The following is a 25,051-nucleotide window of genomic DNA, read 5'->3' on the forward strand; positions in this document are numbered from 1 at the left end:
AACACTACGATTGTTGGCCTATTATAAGTATGACGATGTTCTAACATTTGGCTGAGGGTGAAGATATGATCGATACATTCTCGACCAGAAGGAAAACCAGCCTGTTCCTCGCGAGTCAATCTTTCTTGGTTTCAGAACAATCTGCGAAGTATGACGAAAGCTAATAGTTTTTCCCTATCATCAATGTCCCCTTAGTGGATATTATTTTTTCTATCTGTTCTTAACTAAATTTTCGGTTTTTCATTTTACAATATGTAAGAATCTTATATCGCATCTATATATCTAAAGCTTTTCATCATTTTTTTTTACGAAGAATCACACTTATTTCAATAAATTAAATATCCGTGTTGTGTGACCAGAAAGTCAGACGCTGTTTGTCATTCTCCACACTGGTCATATTATGCGGTATCTCCTATTGCTTTTCCATACTTAATGAATTTGCTGTGGCATTATATTTCGTGGTTGTCGAATTCTATAAGCGTTTTATGCTGTGTTATTTCCGAAATGATTTTTGTATCTTATGGTCATAATCACTCCAATATATCTAATTCTACACAGTTGTAAAAAACATCGATTTATTTTATTTATTTATTTGAACACATAAATATTGGTACAAGGGGGCACCAGATATAAATGCGCCACACAAATCAAATAAGATTTGTGTAAGGGCTGTGATACTGCCCAGGTGCCCAAACTGAAGCAGGTGGTTTTCTTAGGGGACCACAACCGGAGCCTTTGACCTAAAGGTCTAGTACACAAGGCAGTGGAGCATCGTGAGTAGATGCAGTCCCATGGTAGCCGGTGACCAACGATTGGTTCATACACCATTTGTTCCCTCAGGATACTGGAACCCATGTGCACCATTGGTTTGGAATCAGGGTTTTCCAACTCCCCTTGGTGGACTTCCCGTGTCAACCGGCCCAGTAAAAGCGCCGGACATTCGCTTTTCGTCCTGTCAATTTCGTAAACAACACCTGTGGTGCGAGAAGGCAGTGAGTAGGACTTCTCTGGCAGAGGCTGTATACGCGTAGCCGTGTGAGAGCATTTCGAGAGAGAGGGTGGGCCCTCCTCACTCTCGCCCGTACCAGGGCATTTAGGGGCAAAACATCGATAACTCTTAACTAATGTATGTATGCCTCGTAACCTAATACACACAGATGTACAAATAAATCTGGAAAATCAATAATATAATATAATCTCTAAGTAGCATTACATATAATTAGGTTAAAATAGTACTTGTTTACATTCGTTTGAATACTTTCTGTTCCTGCTGTAAATTTAGAACATTCGAAAAGCGATACTAACTTCTCGTTTTTTTGTACTTTCAGTTGCATTTTTAAAACTTATGATTTGGAGAATTAAACATGATACTTATTGTAGGTATCATTATCGAGGTTTGACTTGATAATTTAGAATAAATTGAGCATTGGGTAGATTTTTATAAATAAATAATATATTTGTAATATCCCAATGAGTAGAAAAATTAGATTTTCTGACGTTTTTTGATTCAGTGTAAACCGCTTCTTCAGAGAACGAATAACCAAATCAAAATTAATCCAAGTTTAAATAGTACAACGGAACAACACGAATATTATGTGATCAATCAAAAAAGTTTTGATTGATCACCTCAGAAAATCTAATTTTTTTACTCATTGGGATGATACTTATTGTTTAACTTGAAATAATTTAGAAAACTAAATTTAACCTAAGTTTTGATTTCATTCCATATAATTTTTCTGATTTAAACTAATTATTTATTTCATTAAGTCACTCATGCCAAGCTTGGTTAAGAGATTGCTTTACTTTAGTGTGTGTGGAAATGCTAGTATGTTAATCTTTGTTTGTGTGTGTGTATTTAATGAGCTTTTTATTCCGTCCGTCTATGGCACATTAAATTCGATAAGTTAATGAATAATCGTCTACGTTCTGTGTGCTTTTTGGCAATAAGACGTTTGTCTGTTGACCGTTAATGTAATTTCTCACGATATATTTTCGTAATACTTTCATGATGTTAATGTACAATCATGGATCGCACTATAGTAATACCGACGGAATACATATCAGACGTAAAATTAAAATTTTGAAATCATCGCGAAGGGAATTTGATAGTTTTAACGTTTTATTCTGTGATTTTCAATCTTGTTCAGCGAAGCATTCAAAATCATCAAAGATAAATAAGGCCGAAAACTATTCTGGACCAAACGACTGTTCAATCATCTTCGAATACTAAATTTGTTTATGATGTGAAGTGTTTTCAGATTACGATATATGATGTTCTAAATGTATATGTAAATGTATATCATTTTTATCGGAATCTAATGATTATGTGAAACTTTAGGGTATTACCATGATCATAATTATAAAATGAGATATTCATCTAGGGGCTCGTACTTTCGTAAATTTTATTGAACATTAAAAACCCACAAGAAGTGACTTAATCCACAAAGTTATAGACTTAACATCGTCTAAAATACCCGGGCAAAATCAGCAAGCCTGATAAAAGAGAATCAAAATTTAAAATGAATTGAAGAATAAAACTACTTCAACTCGTATTGAAGAAATTGAAACAATGGGAAAGTTTAATGATTGCTTTTTACTTATTCATTCATCGATTAGGAAGTCGTCAGTTGTAATTTAAGAATATTTAAAATGTTATGAAAAGATAAATTTGCGTTGTACCTCAGGATACTTTTTGAGATTATCACAAGCTTAACGCTGTACTTAAATTTCATGTTATTCATATTTCGAAGGGATACACATTGATTAATAGGATTTGTGATAATGGGATCTCTAGCTTTTCTGACAATTCGAATTTTTATGTATTTACTATGAACAGGTTTATTATCATGGTAGTGAACACAGTCTCGTCAAAAATTCTGGTTGCAGTTTACAGATAATGTTTTAGTCATTATGAAATTAGATGGATTGAATGAACCTTTTAAATAATGTGAACATCATATCAAATAACATCAAGTTTACCCATACGATCTAATCGGTTAACCACAAACCAGCATTTTCGACTAGTCAATTGAAAAAGATTATAATATCGCATGAATGTTGGTGTTCCCTTCAATCCAACATATTTAGAAATACATTCAGGATGAATTCCAACGTATGCTTTACCAATTAAAGTATTATCAGAGCTTATTATCTTGTTGTCTAACCAGAAGGTGGATGGATTGAATAATATTTATTCATATCTACCCTAAGGACTAAATAATCATTCCAAATATTTTGTACGAAGTATAATTAACATGAAAGTAGGACGAAATCAAAAGGTCCACCAACAGTTTTAATTAAGACTATCATCTCATGCCATCAAGATAAATCCAAAGACACTATAATTTTGAATAAACGTGATGTAAAATTACATTTTCATTTTATTGATGCTCTATTCTACACCAGTAAATATCGAGGATCCGACTTCCAAATAGAAACTACAAAACTGTAACTACCGAACTAAATGCAGTGATTGTAATGTCGGCAAGACATCCAGGGAACTGATTATCAGTGCGAGGGAATATAGATGATGTTTGAAACTCTTAGTCCTTAAATGGTCATTTAGCTTGACGTCAATAACAATAGATTTAGTAGATAGATAATAGCAAATCGACTTTGAGACCAAAGTCATACGAAGCAAATACTTTAATACATAGATGAATCCGAAAAATCTGAATAGATGAGATGGTATGTAGCTAGGTTCACCTTAGTAAATGTTGAATAGTAAGTGATGACGAACAATTTTTTAATTATCCTGTCCTTTCATACCTAAAGTGCCATGACAATTGATAACAAAGTTCACTCAATTATTCAGTTAATTATTTTGCTTGAATGCATCCGATTATCATTGATTTACACAATAATACAACAGCAGCGACTATTCTTTGAATCAGCACACTCTGACAAATTCCGTTTATAATTGTGTATTTTTTATTTTACGATAATAACAGATTAACTAATGTGATCGTGGCCATGGCCTAAAGTTTCACATAATCATTAGATTCCGATAAGAATAACATACATTTAGAACACCGTATATCGTAATCTGAAAACACTTCACATCATAAACAAATTTAGTATTTGAAGATGATTGAACAGTCGTCTGGTCCAGAATAGTTTTCGGCCTTACCTATATTTGGTGATGTTAAATATTTCCCGGACGAAGATCTAACGTGTTTTCACGGTAAAAGGTTGAAGTCATTCAGTCTCGTCAGTGACAATTTTTGTGATTAAATTCTTTCATAAACTCGGTGCCCACTGTTTTATGCAACCATCCGTTCCATTCTTAACAGAATTTGACGTAAAAAATATCTACAGCCTTTTATTTAGTTTCGAGCTGTGACTTGTATGTATTCGGTAATTCTCACTCAGATATCAATGTTTTTATAGTTTCCGAATAGTCTTTTGTGTGTCACATAGTTTGTTATGAATTACTGCTTTTCGTAGTGACGAGGACGATTTAGCTGTTTATATAATAAGTGCAATATTCTTGGTTTGGTAATGGGAGATAATATTATCGAACCAAATGTCATTTGTTCGAAGAATAACTTACCAACTTATCATATTCGATGAAAATCCCTGACTGAGTGACAATAAAGATCTAACTGTTAGTCACATATATTTTTGTTATTCTTCTCGTCTGAAAATAGGATGAATAATTTATCTGTTGCCATATTAAAGATAATTAGAAATTGTATAACGTGTAACCTAACATTCATTAGTTTTCTAACATCATCCAACACCCAGTGAATCTAGAACTTCGAACATTAATTGTTATTTTTTTCGGTACAATGCGGTCTAAGTTGTAAACACTAACCATTGTTGTTTCGATCTACACAATATTTCATGTTTTTGTTTGTCATTCTAAAAATAGTTCACGTATGTACCCCTTCTATATGTAGATTTCTACTGTTTCCGTTTCTCTTTATATGACGATAATTTATAACTTATAATGGCACATAATTAGCATTCTATAAATTTATCTATTCTACAAACACAGAATCTGATACTTGTTTCTGAATTTTCTTCTAACCACTTCCATAACTCAAATTCCTTTCTTAAGATCTTGTCCTTTGTAGTCAATCACTTAGGTTACTCCGAATACCCATACACATTAAATTGTCTTAGCATCAGTAGAAACAAATAATAAATGTGTTTTTTCTGAACAGTGTAAATTCAAATTTGTTGGTAATTGTATTATTTGGTGGTTTAGTCTGATCACATCTCCGTTTTAACGTTCATAAAAGCCTACTACTTGATATTTTCATATACTTATACTTTTTATTTATTTATTCATAGACATTTGTAACTTCGTGATCAGTCGCTTGTTTATGCTTAACTAAGTTTACTGTTTGACAAAATTTCTTGGTTCTCAAAGATGAGTGCCTGAATATCCAACTAATTGATTTGATTTGTTTTTTTCTTTTTGTTATAGGAAATTACGAGTCCGAAGTTTCCGATGTCGACGTATTTTTCACTTAATTCTAGTTGTCATAATAATCTTTGTCACAACAAGTTTACTTAACAACTACTTGTTTGAAGAAAAGGTAAGTAAATTTTCTCTGTAATTTTCAATATCTGTTAGTAAGATATTCAGTCATGTGAATAAATGATTACTCAAATTTATTGGAACACCTTTGATTGGTTTATTACTTAAAATATCAATTTTTGGTCTGTACTTTAAGTGGACACCTTTTATACATCATCTGTGATCATGAGCAATAATTGTTTACATACGAATAGCTCGCTATTTGACACTCAAGAATTGATAAAATTGTATTTTGAACCTTATCATATTCAAGACTTAAAGAAAGGGAAATAATAAATACTTAGGCATTATTGCAAGTGATTTAGAGCAGTATTATGATAAAGTCTTCAAACACAGACCCCACTTATATCAGCCAACTATTCATTATATTCATGTTTCACAACGTTATGTCTTAATCTATTAGCCATTAATGTTTTATTTTGAGATGGTGAAGATTTGTAGCTCAGGTGGGTGATTTTGATGGAGTTTTGTTCTCTGAGCTGGAAGTAGAAGTCTTCTACCCGAAGTTTGTGCTGATGATGTCTTTCAGAAGGACGATGAAAGCTCCACGACCAAACCATCCAGCTCAGAGAACAAAACTCCATCAAAATGTTTTATTTGATTTACTTCAACGCTAATTATAAAATAACGTGTTACGTTTAATCACCAGGTCATACATAATTATATCTCATCCACCTAATTCAATAAAGATGATTAACTTCACTAACACAAGATTAGTTGAACAGAAAAAAGACCCGATAGAAACTATTTATCTATTATAATCAATAATCTAAGTTAATAGAATGATGTAAACTTATTTCACAAAAGAATTTATTATTTAATTTTTTTAAAAAAAAACCCACTTAAACAATGTTTTAAACTTGTATAAATTCAATAATTAGATTTAAATGTAATATTATTTATACATGAACTTGATCATTATGGAATTTAAATAATATAAATTCATTATATAAATAATATTACAATTATTATTTTTGTTGTTTAAATTTACTAAGTCATTAACTACCATCATAAAGTTCATTATATGATTATAAATGAATGTAATAGGACTTTGAACATACTACTATACTGATTCATGAATGATTTCTACTTTATACAACCTCATATCTTTGTTAAATAATCCAGTCAGTTATAACTAGTTTATTTTTTATCTGTAGGATACTTTATGTTGACTAAGGAATATTAGAAAATGTTTATCCTCAAAGAGGTGCAAAGTGCAAGTGCTACTCTGTTAAACCTCCACTATTTGATCTCTTGTGTCGATAATAAAAGTGACGTCGATCTATCATATGACTTGATTTAATCAATATCAAATCTTTGTACTTTCTTGTACTTTGTTGTAATTGTATTGACCCATTTATCAGGTACTTACCTCCAAATGCCCTGGTACGGCCGAAGGTGAGGAGAGTCAGTTCTCCCTCCCCAGATGCTCTCACACAGCCACTGCCAGGCAAGTCCTCACGGCAGGAGTGTGGTTTACGGGATTGAAAGGACGAGAAGCGAATATCCAGTGCTTTGACCGGGTTGGTGGATACGGAGGATCCAACTAGGGGAGTTGGAAAACCCTGATTCCAAAAAAATGGTGCACATGGGGTTCATGATCTTGAAGGAACAACTGGTGTGTGAACCAATCGTTGGTCACCAGGTACCATGGGACTGCATCTCCTCACGATGCTCCACTGGCTTGTGGATCAGATCTTTAGGTAGAAGGCTCCGGGTGTGGCCCTTTAAGAAAACCACCTGCTTCGGTCTGGCCACTGGGCAGTATCACAGCCCACACTCAAATCAAGTGATTTGTGTAGTGCGTATGTGTTCGGTGCTCCTTTTTACCAATATTTATGTGTTGAAATAAATAAATAAACCAGGTACTGATTCGTATACTTAATTTTGAGCCACACTCTGTGTGGACTGTTGGTACTACCTGGTTCCCAAAATCACAGTAGGTGGAGTGGGGGTTAGGACCCACAACTTAGTAGATGAAAGTCGAACACTCTGAACATGGTGTCAGCATTCATTGATCCAAAAAATTAATATACTAATTCATAAAATATCTATGGATCCAGTCGCAGAATCAGGATATACTGACAATCGTATCCTCAGACTAAAACTATGATTCTGAGAAAATTGTTCAAAACAAGCGTATAGGTTTTGACAAGTAATTGTAAAATGATAAATACTTTATGTAATCATATATATTCAGTTTATAAAGGAGTCAAATAAGTAAATACACCTGACAATCAAACATAAAAAGTATGTCTCAGTGGTTATTAGTAAAATAGATAAACTAGTGGAATTTACTCATTATTGCAAAAAATAATAACAGATTATGCTCAATTTCCTGTCCGCTGTAATATGTGAACTTCACTGTTCAACATTGCAGTTATTTTGAAATATTAGTGACCTGTGTGCAGTTTAGAACTGAATCATTTCTAAAAGTCAGTCTCTCAATATAAACGAACTGATTTTTATCGAACCAATAAACTTAATGCATATAAGATAATATATAGAATAACGTAATTTTATTTGATAAAATTCCTAGATTTATGTTACCATAACCTCTGTGGCTCAATACCGTAGCCTAATTCATACTTGGAAAAAAATTCTGGTTAAGGTTACAAAAATCCGTCAGTAATCTCAAATCGTTATGTCGAATATTGCCTTCTCATTATGATAAAATTTAACCTCTATTCTTAAAATCCAACTGTTATCATGTTGACCGCTTTTCATTAAACATAAAATAGGATTTGAATATATAATTTTACTATCTACAACACTGAGTAATACATTTCAAATCTTTTTCTAAATAAGATATTTATTTTTGTTCGGCACGTAGCCATAGTCTGAAGTTATTTTTATTATTGTATTTCAAACTAATGAACTGTCTTCCCTTTTCATTGTGTTCATATTAATCGATAGGGTTTTAGAAGGCCTGCTCTCTTTTAAAGCAATTAGTCCCTTTGATAGTGTAATAAGAAGACGAAGATTATCAGGACTGCTCTTTTTAATTAGTTTATATCTTTTTAATTAGTTTATATATATATATATATATATATATATATATATGATCAGCTTATATGTATAAGATATGAAACCAAAATTTTACATTCTCTTGATGTAGCAATCTGTTTACCTCGTAATAATCTGGCTTAACTTTATTGACCAGAGCCATTTTTCATAGGTAATATACGTCCTGGCACAAGTATATATTGATCTAATTTGCAACACTACAAATTAGTACAGCTAGAGTGGGAATCAACAAGATAAAATTTAGGATAAAGAATATCACAATACCAATTGCAGTGAGAAAAATTATACTTAGGGAGGAAAGAACTAACGTTGACTTTTTAGTTGACTTGTTTGTTCGGCTTGTCAGTTGTAACAAACTAATCAGGTTATATTGATTGGAACATTTGTTTCGTAGTCTTTTCATGCCAAGTACTTCGGTTCGAGAGCGATAAAATCAAAACTAAATTTTGGTAAACAAAGTTCTGTTGCCGACTATGGCTATGATGGAGATGATGTTTTCCATTAACGGAAGAAAAGATCAAAGTAGTTAAACTCCAATCCAACTTGTTTCATTCGGTCATAAAACTTAAAAAGTGTATGAGACTCTTTGAAAATAAATACTACAATCATCTTAGATTTTCAAGTTTTTTACTAAATTGTGTCTTCGTACAGATCTAGGAACACTAGATTTTTCCCTGATAATTACTTTTTTTCGAACTTATTTCTTTTCATTACCTAACTTTACACTAAATCGTCTAAATTCTTCCCAAAATTGCTAACCACAAATTACGGGATTCACTCTTAGTACACTAAAAACCTCGTTAGAGTATTCAAGGTACTGTAAAATTTTTATTTACCGTTAAAAGTGCTATACACGGACTAGTTGTACGCTCACTCAGATTTGGATCGATCTTTTTATAGCAATTTTGTTTACATCACAGTTTTAATAAACACTTCACAAGTAAATTTAGCATTTCGAAAGGGGATAATCATTTCCAGAAATTGATTCAATGTGTCATTCATTTATTACTATGTTTCCAGTGCATTATCGAAAATTCCTACTCATTCAATATTTTTACAATCTATTTCAGTATTCAAAAATCCGTTTCATGTACTTCTTTTCTCTAAAAGATTCTTAAATTACCTAGTGTGGTCCCAAAGCCACAGATAATCGGACCACCACCTAACATTCCAGAGTCTGACCAGGATTCTCGTCAAATCCAACCACCTGCACAAATACCTATAGAAACCGATGCTTTAGAAAATGCAACAAAGGTTCTTACTCAAACACTTCCTATTTCTGAAAAGCTTCCGTCAATTGCAGCTTTCAATAATGGAACACTTATTTCCAAGGAAGAAATTCAAGGTGGCTTTCCTGTAAATGAGACAGTAGCTTCTATACGAGATAAGGTTCGAGAGGTAAGTTATGAATCTACTGTTTTGTTATTCATACACTGTTACATTAATTCAAATATTTCAGACATCGAAGCGTAATACATATTGACGAATGACTTTTAAGATTTGATTTTTCTCTATCCCTAGTTTACTTAAAAGATTTAGTTTTCAACATTTGCTACTCAATACCAGTCATTTTCGTGAGATTCTACTTTTAAAAATTTTCAAAATTTTTTCAGTATATACTGTTTTTCTTAAAACGGATTTAGATATTTATATTTCACATTGTTTTTAGCACCATTTGCATTATTAATACTGTTCTATTCCTATGGCGTTAATGTTTGAAATCTTGAAAGTTTATTCATGACATTGGGCCGTTACTAACTCCCACTATCCAAGGTGATATATATTTTTTCTGCATACTTTTTTCACCATCTCGTGCTAATAAATTTCTGTAGACTTGTCAATAAATGTACAATTTCACCATACCTTACATTTTGAAGTAAACTATTTGTTTGGATAACTATGATCACAGTTGAAATCACAAGTGGATTTAAGCTAGACCACCGTTGAAAATCTGGAAGCACTGAACTACCGTTTCATCTTAATGCGAGATATCCCAGCAGCGATCATCCACGACTCCGCACGCGAGAATTAAACCTTGGACTTTTGGTCTCGCAAAACAGCCATCCAGTGCTCCCAGGTTTTCATTGGTAGTCTGGCGTAGATCGACTCGTGACTTCAACTATGAAAATACTACAATCTCCACAAATCCCTCATACAAACAATTAATAATTAATTATTCACTATGAAACTCCTTAATGTTATTTTTTTCAACTATTATTACTATAGTTTAGTCACTGATCTTTATCTTTCTTTAGATTTCGAGCTTCAATTTTGTTCATTTTTTCTCCCTTCTCGAACTATTTTCTAAATACCTGGAAGTTGTTTAAGAGTTTTTTATCTTTAATCGATAACACTGAGGTGAATCTGTTGATTAATGGAATAGTGAAAGAATTCATGACCAAACCGACTTTTAATATCCTATAGGGACTTCTCAACTGCTAAAACCAACATTTTCACCACGTCAATTAAATAGATAAATACTCACGAAACTAAACGCATAATTCCTGTTCAATGTATATTGCAGCAAAAAAAAACTATTGGACAATTAACTAAAGTGTTACATTCCCTACTTGATTGGTTATGGGGAGAATAGGATATACAACTAACGGCACTCGACCGTGTAGAAATCTACAGTCGCAAATCAGAAGACAGAAAAACATGGGTATTTATAATTATTAGTATTGACTGTAACATCATTATGATTCAGCCAATCCTATAGGAGGCAAGTTATACTGTTCTTCAATCGCAGCATGCAGCGTTGGTATTCTAGAAGGTTCCATCAATTTATGATTGGATGAAATCTCTTCGACCCCTTTAGAGTTCTAGAGCCTTCGTCGTGCTTTTCGAAGCCATCCCAACATGAAGTAAACTATCACCTGTGCCTAAAATCTAGAACATCGGATAAACTTGTTTACTTTTGTAATTAATCAATTATCTTAATTGTATAAATGATATTCTTAAAATGACAACACAAATCATTTTCCTTAAGCATTTCTTCTTTGTACACGTACACGTGTATGTGTGTATCCATCATATCTGAATTACAGTGTAACTGGATTGTGAAAAGTTCAAACTGTTAAACGCTTGCCACATGTAAACAAAACAATATTTTGATTCATCTAGTGTTGTTTGTTTGATTCTTCCTATTGACGTTTAGGACTTCAATTGATCAGTCTCTTATTGTCATATGTACATTCTGTGCGGATTGACCCAATGTTTCCTTAAGTCACAAGCATTATAAACGTTGATGGACGGTGGCTAACAGTGGAATCCAGGACGCATGTTTCGTTCTACCTGTATGTACCTTCATCAAAGTTCACCCCTCTGCATAAGCTGGTGGCTATCTGGGTTCAGTAGTGAATTGAATAACGCTATAGCGTTCGAGGCAAACGGTACTGGGTTTGAGTCACGGAGAGAACGTCAACTATGGAATCGAGATACATCGAGCTGATGACCCCCAATTAGGACGAAACGGGCGTCGTGAATCCAATTGCTAGCTACCATTCATCTCTGTTTACAAAACAATCTTTTATTTGTTGAATTTGAAATGTGTTGGAAACTCTTTTTCTCTTGTTTCATTTTTTCTGTTTCACTAGTCATCAAACCTATGAGTTATTTTAAATTCTATTTTCTGTGTAAAACTTATTATCTGTTTACTAGTTAACTTGACATTTTCGTTCAATTTTAGTCAGTTAAATAACACATTCCATTTATAATAAAAGGATTATCTATATATTATTTACGAAGAATATATTCAATCCATAAATATCTGTGTACAATCATTTTTCCAAAAGCTTTAATATATGTACAACGATAGCATTTTAACTAACTCATGCAATTATACATACTATTTAAACACAGAAACTTGGTCATGTCTATAAATTGGTACAGTGTTTGTAAAAGTCCATAGAATATACATCGTTAATGTTATTATTACAAAACGATTTTTTATTCAATAATATAATAATGGAAAGGATACCAGGTGTTTGTAATTCTCCAAGTGATATATTCTACGTATAATCATTGTAATTGTATTAGGTGTAATAAAGTTTTCATAGTTAAAATTCAGTTTACTGATAAAATTACTGTCGAGCGACTTGTTGAAGTTTCCTAGTTTAAAGAAATATAGCTTAAATTGTACATTAGACTGATAAACATCCATTTGCTACGAAGTTCATTTTGCAATTATTTGACAAAATTGCTATTTAAATTTTACCATATCATATAAACCAATCTCCTTCCTCTACTTGCATATTTTGTTCCACTGGATGTAAATGTACTTGCGTACTTTCATAGTGCTATGTTCCTGTTACAGTTTTACATTGATATATAACGTAGTAGTTGGTACATTTGATAAGCGTAAACTCATCCGATCAGGCAGGTTCTAAACACGATGCAGAGCGTAAAAAGAATCAGATCTAGGTTAACCAAAAGTCCAAGGAACGGCTGTGAGCAGTTATGGGAAACGAAAGCAAAAGAGATTGAAAAGGCAGAGGCTGTATGTAACACAAGACAGCTTTTTAAACTAATAAAAGAAACTGGGATTAAGAAATCAAGTTTGAGTGAGACGATGTCGGAAAAAGATGACACTCTTATCCGCTCTCAGTCCAGATGTTTTGAAGGATGGGCGGAACACTTTAAGGAGCAGTCCAGCTGGCCTTCAGCTACTCCTTAACTACCCACCATTCATAGACAGCCTGAATGGAATATTGACGTAGGTCCGCCGACTGTAATTGGAGTTGAAAAGGCTAGAGCTAGTCTGAGACATGGATGAGCAGCTGATCCCGATAGATTGGCTCCAGAGGTCTTTAAGCCTAGTTGTTATCGGACCTTTAACACAGACTGGTCATCTGCAAAGATGAGAAAATCAGGCTGGTTTCAGACATGGTCATGGCTGCATCGACCACATATTCACTATTCGTCAGGTTCTAGAACACAAGCATGCTTATCGACGTCGGACAACGATAGTTTTTCCTGACTGAAAAGCAGCATTTGACTCTGTAGAGCGAGAGGTTCTGTGGGAGTGTCTGTCACTGGAAGGTGTACCTCAGAAGTACATAAACCTCTGTACTGGAACACTACCAGTCGGGTGAGAGCTTATGACGAAATTTGTTGTGATTTTGCAACCTCAGGTTGTGTCCGACAAGGCTGTCCACTATTTGTATTTTTGTTTAATTTCATCATAGACCTCCTGCTGGAAATAAAGTTTTCGTCATCTGAATTTTCAGGAATCGATCTCCTTGCGAGAGGTCCACCTGTTGACTTGGAACACGCGGACGACATAGTCGTGTTTGTTGAAGACGCTGATAAAATGCAGAGTGTTTTGGTATTTCTGTTCAACAATGTCAGGATGTTTGGGATGCGTTTCTCTCCCTCAAAATGTAAATTGTTACTTCAGGACTGGCGTGCGTCAACACTTGAACTAAGAATAGGGATTGAAGTAGTCGAAGGCGTCGTCATTTCCCACACAACCATCAGCACTCATATACACGAACTTCTCGAATACTTATATCTGCTCACTACCCAGAGTGGGTGCAGTATCAGGGTCCTGCCAGTCTTCTAAAAGTACTTTGCACTCGGAAGGTACAGAGAACATACCTTACCTACGAACACTGATTGACAACCGATTAACTGGACAGGACTGGATTATGAAGACGTCAACATCTGGAAGGAAGCACGGGATACAATGAACAGCTAGGATGCAACTGGACGATTTAGACTTGGCAGATGATCCGGCTCTTCTATTGCACACGCAACAACAAATGCAGGAGAAGATGATAAGTGTATCAGCAGCAGTTGGTCTCAATATACACAAAGGGAAAAGCAAGATTCTCCGATACAATTCAGCATGCACCAATCGAATTACACTTGACGGAGAAGCTTTTGAAGATGTGAAAACCTTTACATATCTGGGTAGCATCATTGAAGAACACGGTGGATCTGATGCACTTGTAAGGGCGCGGATCGCAAAAGGAGAGCAGCATATTTACGACTGATGAACATCTGGAACCCAAAACAATTGTCAACCAAAACCAAGATCAGATTTTTCAATACAAATGTCAAGACAGTTCTACTGTATAGGGCGGAGACGTGGAGAACTACGAAAGCCATCATCCAGAAGATACAGGTGTTTATTAACTGTTATCTACGCAAGATACTTCGGATCCGTTGGCCAGACACTATCAGCAATATTCTACTAGGGGAGAGAACAAACCAGATTCCATCTGGCTGAGGAAGAAGCGCTGGAATTGGATAGCACACACATTGAGGAAATCACCCCACTGCGTCACAAGACAAGCCCTCACATGGAATCCTGAAAGCCAAAGCAAAAGAGGAAAATCAAAGAACACGTTACGCTGAGAAATGGAGACAAACATGAGAAGAATGAACAAAAGTTGGATAGAACTAGAAATGAGTGCCCAGGACAGAGTGTGTTGGAGAATGCTGGTCGGCGGCTCATGCTCCATTGGGAGTAACAGGCGTAAGTAAACCGAGACGTGGCATCATTCGACAAAGTCTCTAACTTTTGATCTGTGTCATGTTGGCAGATGCAGACTATTTCGTTGGGATGCACGTGACCATTGTAATCACTGGTTAGAGACTGTGCGTGACATGGCTCATAATTGGTCAGAATGGTGTAGGTGTATGCACTGTTTGTCTTCCCTTAAACCTTGAGATTAAACTTACTTTATACCTTTATTTGTACGAACTAATTCTTTCTTCCTGTATTATATCCTTATATACAATCTTTATTTTAAATATTACTACTATTGAAATAAGTGGTTCTATGAATTTGTTGTTCATGTTTTTGTGCTAGTGAGGTATGGCAATTCGGACTGATGCTTGGTCCTGCGTTGTAGTTGACTGGCTGACTGTATTTTCGTGAAATAATAAAAGCCTCCTCGAATTCCAATTTTGTGGATATGGTCTAAAGTGGTTTATAATGTTTTATTTTGGACAGAATATGAATCAGGATGTTTTTAGTGTTTAAAGTATATTCGTTCATTTTATATTCAACTAACTCAGGAAGTTCCTTTCTGAAGGCTTTCCTTCATTGCTTAAGTCGTGATTGATATCTATATTAGTTTGCAGTGTCAGTTACTTTGTGTTTTTAGAAACATTTTCCCAGCAGATCAAACAAAAATTGTAGTTGTGTAATCTCTCAAAAATTTATTGGGTAATTTTAGTGGAGTAACTGAAAATTCTACCTACTCACTAATAACTGAAAGCAGAAATTACTGTATGGTTTAACATCATGTCTCATTCTTCAGCACTTCTATTCTAGACGTGATCAGAAGGATTTACTAATTAGTCGTATGCTTCTGTCCGATCCTTTACTTTTTCCGGTTGCTTAACTCAAACTACTATCATTTATAATTTCATTCTAGCATATTCGTGTGCGGAAATTAAACTGTATGAAATATAATTAGGCTATGCAAACTACGCGTACACATAATGTGCTACCCAAGTACAATTACTAGGTAAATTTTAAAAAATTACAGTTCAAACGTTCACAAGTAATCAGCCATGTATGTGTTGCACAACTTTACTGTTTATTTTAATGAATTAATTCCAAACAATTGTAAACTGACTAAAATGCATACAGTACATTCGGCAGTTATAGATCGATAGTTACAAAAGTTACTACTTTACTGTTTTGTCTCGGAGTTTATATCAGCCTTTATCATAAGCTTAGCATAAATATTGAAATTTTCCAAATGTTGTACAGTTATCGATCTTCAGCCTGTATTTGTTTTTTTTATTTATGCTTTTAAAGTTTGAATTCTAAAGTTATTGAGGATTATAAAGTATATCTTCAAGTTGTAATACCTTTTGTTTGTGTCTTTTTTTTTGATAAACTTTAGATGATGAAGTTTGCTTGGAATGGTTATGCTACCTATGCATGGGGAAGTAATGAATTGAGACCGGTTTCAAAAACTGGTCACTTACCTTTTGTGCTTGGAAATGAACCACTCGGGGCTTCCGTAATCGATAGTTTGGACACTTTGTACATAATGAATTTGAACAAAGAATTCAATACAGCTGTAGAATGGATAGAAACGAATCTGGATTTTAATAAAGTACTTATCTTCTATTCTGTCATTTTATATACCTTTTTAAAATGCATGGAAACTTTCTTAGCTCCAAGTATAAAGAGTAATGAATGAAATGGGATTAATTAGAGCCACGAAACTTATTTGTGTAATGCAAAACGTATTTTAATAACCTTTGTTAGGATTTATCGAACTAATCTTGGTTAAATGTACCTTCCTGTTTGAAATTCATCGGCTTAAATGTTCTATTATGGTCAGTATTATCATTAGGACTCAGGATTCACCTCTTAAAATACCATATCATCCTTTCGTTTCTGTATCGTCAACGTTCACATTTTACCGAAGAGACAGCACATTTCATTATGACTTGTTTTATTCTCGTTTATTTGATCCAGTTGATTGAATTTATCACTATAATTTATATAAAATTCATTCGTTTGAAGTTCAACTTACAGTATCATTCTAATTTTTGTTTTAATGTGACTGAATAACGCTAATTTATACACAGTTATAATCTCTCTGTAAATAGTCTTATCCGTTTATTCGTCATCAGTAGTAAAGTATGTCATTCTCTGAATTAGATTTTATCAGTTACTCATAATTTGTAAAAGCACGTAGATGCAGTAATTATGTATATTTATATATATACCTGATATAAACTAGATAAACTTCTTCGAAAAACATTGAAAAAAGCAACTACATTGAAGTGACTATTATCAATAATAAAAAAAATTTTCACACTTTTATGTGATGACCAGTTTAAAAAAAAAACACGAAATAATTCACTTCTGTCATTTTATACAAGTAGGTTAATGCTATGAATTAATTTGAATTATCTTTATAGATTGTATATTGTATTTAGTCCAGTACATACTCTATTAGTGATAGATACACTTATGTATTTCTATCATGTGAACTCTAACATGTATGTACTTTGGTGTTTCTTATAAAAAACTTTAGTAAGTTTATAATAATAGTAATAATAATGATAATAATAATAACTAACTAACTATTGATATATAATTCACTACTTAGTAATAATAATAACGCTTCATTTTTCTCGTATCTTTAAAATTTATATTACAATGGCATATAAAACTAATTGTAACTCTGATAGACACTTAAGATCAGGATCTAAATTGTTCACATAAGTTATTGTTATATGTATTCACTGGTTATTAAAAAAAGCCATGACAGTAATCATAAGTGATCAGAGAATTGTTCATTTTAATTATATAAATAAATTCGGCAAAGATGTTAATTCAAGGGACTAAAGTGAATGATAATGTATACTTGATTGTTGTGATATGATGTTAGTTATGTGGAAATGTAGACTGGTGTAACCCCAGTTACGATATTATAAAGATGTACAACTGTGTCTGTGAATGTTAGATTCTGCTTGTTAGCGGGACATAGATTGGAATAAAGCATGTTCCATACACGATTGTGTTGGTGCATGCCGATTGGCTAATTCTTATCTAATCAGCGCTAGTCGATACTTGGAGAAGACTCTAGAATCTCATGTAAAAACTGTAAATGTGCTAACGTATTTCTTATTGTGCCCCTTACTTTATTTACCCCTTGTTATTCGGAATATAATCTCTTTCCTGTTCAACCGTGCTCTGATTTGGGGACTTGTCGAGTGAATTGCTGTCCAAGAATACTAAGCAATAGGAATAGCTGGGTCTTAATAAGAGGAATTATAACACTGCTACTTAGCTATTCGTTCCTATTTGTTTGATGAACTGTCAGAGAATTGCATAGTTTCAAGATATCTTCCCCGCAAATGTTAAAACTACCGATCGATCAGTATCTTGTTAGGCATCTAGTTGTAGTTGATGCAGTAGTGACTTAACGCTTAGACAACGTGGTTAGTCAGTAATCATCCTGTTTAATAGCTCTTTACTATCTTCATTTCCTGTGAAATATAGCTAATTACTATTTGCTTATTGTTGTGATAAACGTTTAACCTGGTATGTTCTGTTCAGTTCCGTATTTTTCTGTGTTATAAGTATCTAATTTTCACGAAAATTATATCTATCACCAACTATACAACTCATTCAGATATCGATCAACATGTTCGCAATATTTATGCTTCATTTAATAGATGAACTCTTTGACTGAAGCTGTTCAGCATCCAGACATCCACTTATAACAGATGTTTTAACTAGTACATTGTCACCAGGCTCTGCCTCGTTTTACCTCATTATATTTAGGTAAATATAGAGAAAAAAGTCATTTGTATACGTGAACTTTTGTACTCATCATTAAGATTGTGTAGTAAATTAAAATTATGTTTATATTTTAAAATTAAACTGCATCGTCGCACCATTTCTACTTATGTGAGAAAAAATTGTTTTAATTTAATTGTCAACATATTTATTACTCTGCATATTATTTGAAATTTTAAATACTTAATTCATTCTTTCTACTTTGATTCTTTCTTCCACAGAACACTCAAGTATCGGTGTTTGAATTCAATATTAGGTATATTGGTGGCTTGCTGTCTGCCTACACATTCAGTAGAAAACCTGTAGGTTTATTTTAAATATGAAAGTTATTTTCCACATTGATTGATGTCAGGTTTAAAAATACTGTCATTATCATAATTACTATCTTGTAAAATAGTTACATTTTTTGTTCGTAGGGGTTTTTATGGAGGTTGGTTTGGTTTGTATGTGGCTTTCTTTACAGACTGATCTCATCTGGAGTACTATTAACAATTATCAAGCACTGAAGATTTGTTTCATCCCAGTTGGACATACATACGACCCAACTAGGTGGCTGAACCCAGAACCTTCAATCCTCCCACTAAATCCTGAAATATTAGAGCTTATAGATTGCACTCATGTTGGGGTGAAACAGTTGTCACCAACGGCATGAGATGGTCATCGTGTTAGATTTCAAATTACAGCAGTTGTTACTAAACGTTTTATGAATTTTGTGAAACACCATTTATAAATCGAACGCATCTCCGCATAAAGCCTCATTAAAATAGTAACTGTGTAGAGAAATGTGGTGTCGATTTCGCAACAGTTATCAGACAGAATGAAGAGTTTAAGTGCATCGAAAGCACGGCGTTGGCAGGACACTTGGAGGCCAGTCGACAAGACAGTTCAGATTGCAGAGCACAACGAAAATACTTTGTGTTATGACTTTATAAAAAATATAAGACGTATGCTAATTCGTTATTGATTTTATGTCCGGCTTTTATCACGTGAATTATCCACCAATCAAAATACGACTTTTCTGATATTAACACTGTGACAAATCAATGACATTCAACTGATATGAGCAGTCTAGCGTCCTTATTGGTCTTTTGTCCGTCTAGCTCTCCCAATTGAGTCCAGAACGCCAATGACAGCTTCCGCTATGTGAATCATTTATTTCAAGCATACTCTGTTTATATACCAGACAGACAGACCTCATCACACCATAAAATAGAAAATAATATTTGTACAGGATCAAGCCAAATGTGACTGTGAACGTGAGATACAATAACCAATAAACTGAATATAATATAAGAACAGTAATTCGTATAATAATAATCCATAGGTCAAAATGAAGCTTATAATAAGATGAATATAGATATACACAATCTAGTTACTCAATAGTTAAACCATAAGAAAATATATAGAATAATAGTCCATTAATAGGTCTTGGGAGTTACCCGTACTTATGTCATCACCAGGATATAACACTTTGTAACTTCTTTCTATAAATATACATACCTCCTGCCTATCGTCGTGTTTTACAATTTTATCTTCATAGCACGGGATAGCTTCAAGATAAATTTATCAACATTCCACTACGATGCTATCGTCTTTGCTGTTATGTTATGATTGCTTTCTGTGGGAGTTATCCACTAATAATGACATTGAATAATAGTTACACTATCATAATCTCACTGGATTTTCTTTTTACCCCACACTGGTACACAATAATCATTATCTAACAATAAGTATCAAGTGTTGATGGAAAACCATCTCAAATTTTGTATTCCAATTAAAATTACTTATTTCCTACTATTCTCTTCCAACTTCGTGCTTTTGCTTGTGCATTATTTAGCACACGTTACTCGCTCTTATTTTTTTATCGTTTTGCACTTGTTTGCAGATTTATTTGTTTACAAGTGCAATAAAGGATGTAGGGATGTCATAAATCAAATGTAAATAAAGAAACGAGTTGATTTCAATTAATTAATAATTGCACTGAAGGAATATATGTAGTATTTAATACATATAAGTAATAATGTGTATACTTAGACATTCATCAAGTGAACTTTTTACATATTTTGTACTGTTCGATAGTAAAACATAAAAACTGTTACCCAATGCTTTCTAATTTTTTATACTGATAATAATAACAACTCTTCAGTAATCCCCGGTTCACCATCATATTCATTTTATACAAACTCCTTACAAAAAACGACCTTAATATATGACAGTAATTATTATGACGTGCTTCTTTATTCGCGATTAACCTCAGAATGGAATTTCTCAGTGGTTCTACTTGACTCTTTAGTTTAATTGAATAAGTTAAGCAATCTTATGTCTTATACACATCTATTGTGTCTTTCCAATCGAGTGTTTCTCTTATACATGATTTTCAATTCGTAATTATCATGAATACCAAAGTACAAATAATTTATTTATCTAATACGTAGAGATGTAAATTCATGCATATTTGTACACTTTATTTTTCAAAGGTGATTACTGTCCACTTTTCAAATATATTATATTGGTATACATAACAAATCACTGATTGTACACGACTGCTTCTCATAATTATTCAGCCTTCTATGTTCTAACTACTTTGCGTTGATAATATCTACTGATTACTTGAGTGCTTATTGTGTAATTGGAAATAAATCGAATGAACAATTTAAAACGTGATCAAACAAAAACAAGATATTGTTATTCATAGTTTGTCTGAGTCACATATACTAGTACCAAAGGGAATCTCAAGTTAAATTATGAATACTGTGTTGAAAGACTCAATTTTTTTCTATGACACAGGCATATGTGTTCCCTATATATAGTCCTCTAAATGTTGAATATTACACTTCCTTATATCGGTCATTATAACATTACCTCTACATTTTTGTGATTCCTCTAAAATATTTATTCACATTAATTTTAGTTTATGCTATTGTGAGTTACCTCCTCTCTCTCTCTCCGTTAACATACAATTATAAAACTGTTTTGCTTCACATTTTTTTTTATCTAAGTCGCCGAAAAATTCCCATCATATTAAAACTCAATTATATGAACGAAGAATATTCTTTTCAATAGTTTCTCATCAGGTTCTACAATTATAAATCCAAATTAATAATCCACAAAAGAACATTGGCCAAGTTTAAGACAGAGTACATCATTTAGGAAACTGTAACATGTGAATCAAGGAGTGTTTGTAATATAAAATAAAATCGAATCGTTAATGTTGGGATGACCAATAAGTAGTGTTAACTTGAATCAGTTTATAAGTGAAATAAAATCGTAAGATAATTGATCAGAATAAATATAGTTGACATAGGGTGAGATAGAACAATGGGATTACAAATCAGAAATTACGTAATATGTAAAATAATATGAATTAGGTCAGATATAGTAGATAGGGGTGGATGCTGAATAAATTTCTCTAAAAGGTTAGCAAGTGTGATAATAATAATGATAATGACTGGTAAGATAAGTAGATAAAATAAGTGTAGGATATAAAAATGAACATTAATCAAATTAACGTCACCATATTATAAAATTGATTATTAACAAGTTGACTTTGAAGTTGGCCAGGGTAAAAGGAATGGCTGGACATATTTCTTTTGTATACAAAGCTCTGGCTTTTTGATCGTGTTAACAGCAGTCTACCTAATTCCGTCAAACTGAGAATCTTGCAAATGGCTAAGGCAACTGCTCCATGTTGTCTCTGTGTCCAAATATTCTTCGTTCATATAATTGTGTTTTATCCAAGTGTTAATCATCTCTCCGATACAAAATTAAAAGTTCTTTAGAATAATATAATGTGGAAAAAAATTCTATCCATGTCATTGAATAAGAAAAAAAGAATTCAGCGAAAAAAAATTTTCTTTTCGATGAAATCATTTACTTGAGCTGTACATTCGTATATACAGTTATATGGTAAATATATGTCTATAGGAGGCTAAGAAAGATTGCATTATAAATTGATTCGAAAATGAATAACAAATGAGGTTACGTACTAATCAGGGGGTAAGGCAGAAAATATTTTATGGGTCAGATTATAGTCCAATCGACAGATATGAAGAAAAGCGAGAAACACAAAGTTCATAATAATAGACTGAATACTAATCAAGAAAACTTGTGTAAGGTAAGAATAATAACTGATTAGGATTAAAAATGCAAAACAGTAATTTGAAAAACAAAATATCGATAACAATCAAATAAAAGTGCAGTAAAACAAACAACAACCAGAAACATACCCATTAAGGGAATTAGGGCCAAGGAAGGGTGAGAAGTTGAACAAGTTGTTTCTGCACTCAAAGTTCAGACTTGAGTTCGTGGATTGCTGATGTCTCAGAAGTGCACAAAATATTGACTTGACCCTCCTTCGATCCGGTTCTTTTGACTCGGTAGATTACTTTGATAGAAGAGTCCTTTATGTCCACAAATAATTAAGTAAATGATTTTGTCGAAAAGAAAATTTTCTTCGCTGATTTCTCTTTTTCGTATTGTATCTATGTATTATAAGCGGTCAAGGTTATTCCGGACAAAATTATCATTCATCTTTGAAAAAAATTAGTAATGTTTGTTTTCATGATGAAATGTCATAACCTATACTATGTAATTTATAAAATTTTATCGACCATGCCTATTTATTATGGTAATAAGACTAAATACGAACTAATTGTTTCCAGGTTAATTTTATCCCCTTTTATAAAATATAACATTCCACTCTATAAATAAAGCTGAAAAGGATTGGACCTAACTTGTATTCCCAAAAAAGTACTATTCGCTCTAAACAAAGGTATATTTATTTAAACACATAAATATTGGTACAAGGGGGCACCAGATATATATGCGCCGCACAAATGTCATTCGATTTGTGTGAGGGCTGTGATACTGCTCAGGTGCCCAAACTGAAGCAGGTGGTTTTCTTAGGGGACCACAACCGGAGCCTTCGACCTAAAGATCTGATCCACAAGGCAACGGAGCATTGTGAGTAGATGCAGTCCCATGGTAGCCAGTGACCAACGATTGATTCATACGCCATTTGTTCCCTCAGGATACTGTTGCTCTTGTGCACCATTGGTTTGGAATCAGGGTTTTCCAACTCCCCTAGGTGGACACTCCACATCCACCAACCCGGCTAAAGCACTGGACATTCGCTTTTCGTCCTGTCAATTTCGTAAACAACACCTGTGGTGCGAGAAGGCAGTAAGTAGGACTTCTCTGGCATAGGCTATATACGCGTGGTCATGTGAGAGCATTTGGAGAGGGAGAGCGATCTCTCCTCACTCTCGGCCGTACAAGGGCATTTGGGGGCAAAATAAAGGTGTATAACCATCAATACTAAGAAAATATGTATTTCGTCCATCAAAGTCTCACTCTCTCGTTTACCATTACTGTTCTTCATTCTACTTTGTAAAAGTGTTCCTCTAAACATCAGACTTTCTAAAATTTTATGCGTAACACAAATTGTTTCCACTTTCTACACAGTGGACTAAATATACTATGAATTCCCAGCGATACTAATATATCTATCATGTTAGCCCGCTCATTTAGTTGATATCTCTTGTGTGGTTCAAATTAAATTTGAAATGAAAAAAATGTACACCGAATTTCACTTTTTATACTAAATTCAAAAAAATAATAAATTGTTCTCAAGCTATGAGTCTTTCTGTTATCCTTCTTGTTCTTTATTCTCAGTAGCATAATAAACTGAACAATCTGAGCTTAGCCTTTGTTTTTGTTTTATATAAACAAGTAGTACGATTTGCATAAAATAACAAATACTTTGACTAAATCGAAACCAACCCTTTCACTGGGATTTTGATTAGTTTATAACCGATCATTCAGATCGTAGTATGAAATCCTCTCCCTACTCTTACAACTAATCATATTACAATTCTTAACTAAATTCTTTTTGCTAGTCTAAATTTATTATCTCGAAATACTATTCATTTTAAGCAGAGATGGATAGTGGCTAGCAGTGGAATCCAGGACGCGCGTTTCGTCCTATTTGGGACTCGTCAGCTGGATGTACCTGCATCTCAGAGTTGATGTTCACTCTGGGACTCGAACCCAGTACCCTCGCTTCAAACGCCATCGCGTTATCCACTCGGCCACTGAGTCCTGATAGCCACTTGCTTGTGCGATGGGGTGAAGTTTGAATTCACTTAGTATTGTTTGTTGGGATCTTCCCATCGATGTGTTTAGGACTGCAA

At 33.5% G+C, this 25,051-nt stretch overlaps 1 protein-coding gene and 1 non-coding gene across 2 annotated transcripts in view; one reads left to right on the forward strand and one right to left on the reverse strand.

The window, feature by feature from the left end:
• The window catches only part of Smp_018150 (putative mannosyl-oligosaccharide alpha-1,2-mannosidase), a 52,698-nt gene that overhangs the window by 7,428 nt on the left and 20,219 nt on the right, over nt 1-25,051 (forward strand). Inside the window, exons 3-6 of the mRNA XM_018789440.1 lie at nt 5,435-5,546; nt 9,686-9,973; nt 16,441-16,656; nt 19,082-19,162. Of these exons, the coding sequence (XP_018654884.1) occupies nt 5,435-5,546; nt 9,686-9,973; nt 16,441-16,656; nt 19,082-19,162 (697 nt within the window). The remainder of the gene's footprint in view (nt 1-5,434; nt 5,547-9,685; nt 9,974-16,440; nt 16,657-19,081; nt 19,163-25,051) is intronic.
• On the reverse strand, nt 24,891-24,956 carry Smp_tRNA_00134_Gln_TTG.1.1. Its single transcript has one exon. It is a non-coding gene (tRNA).

This window comes from Schistosoma mansoni, chromosome W (genome assembly GCF_000237925.1).
Source record: "Schistosoma mansoni strain Puerto Rico chromosome W, complete genome".
Taxonomy (NCBI): Eukaryota; Metazoa; Platyhelminthes; class Trematoda; order Strigeidida; family Schistosomatidae; genus Schistosoma; species Schistosoma mansoni.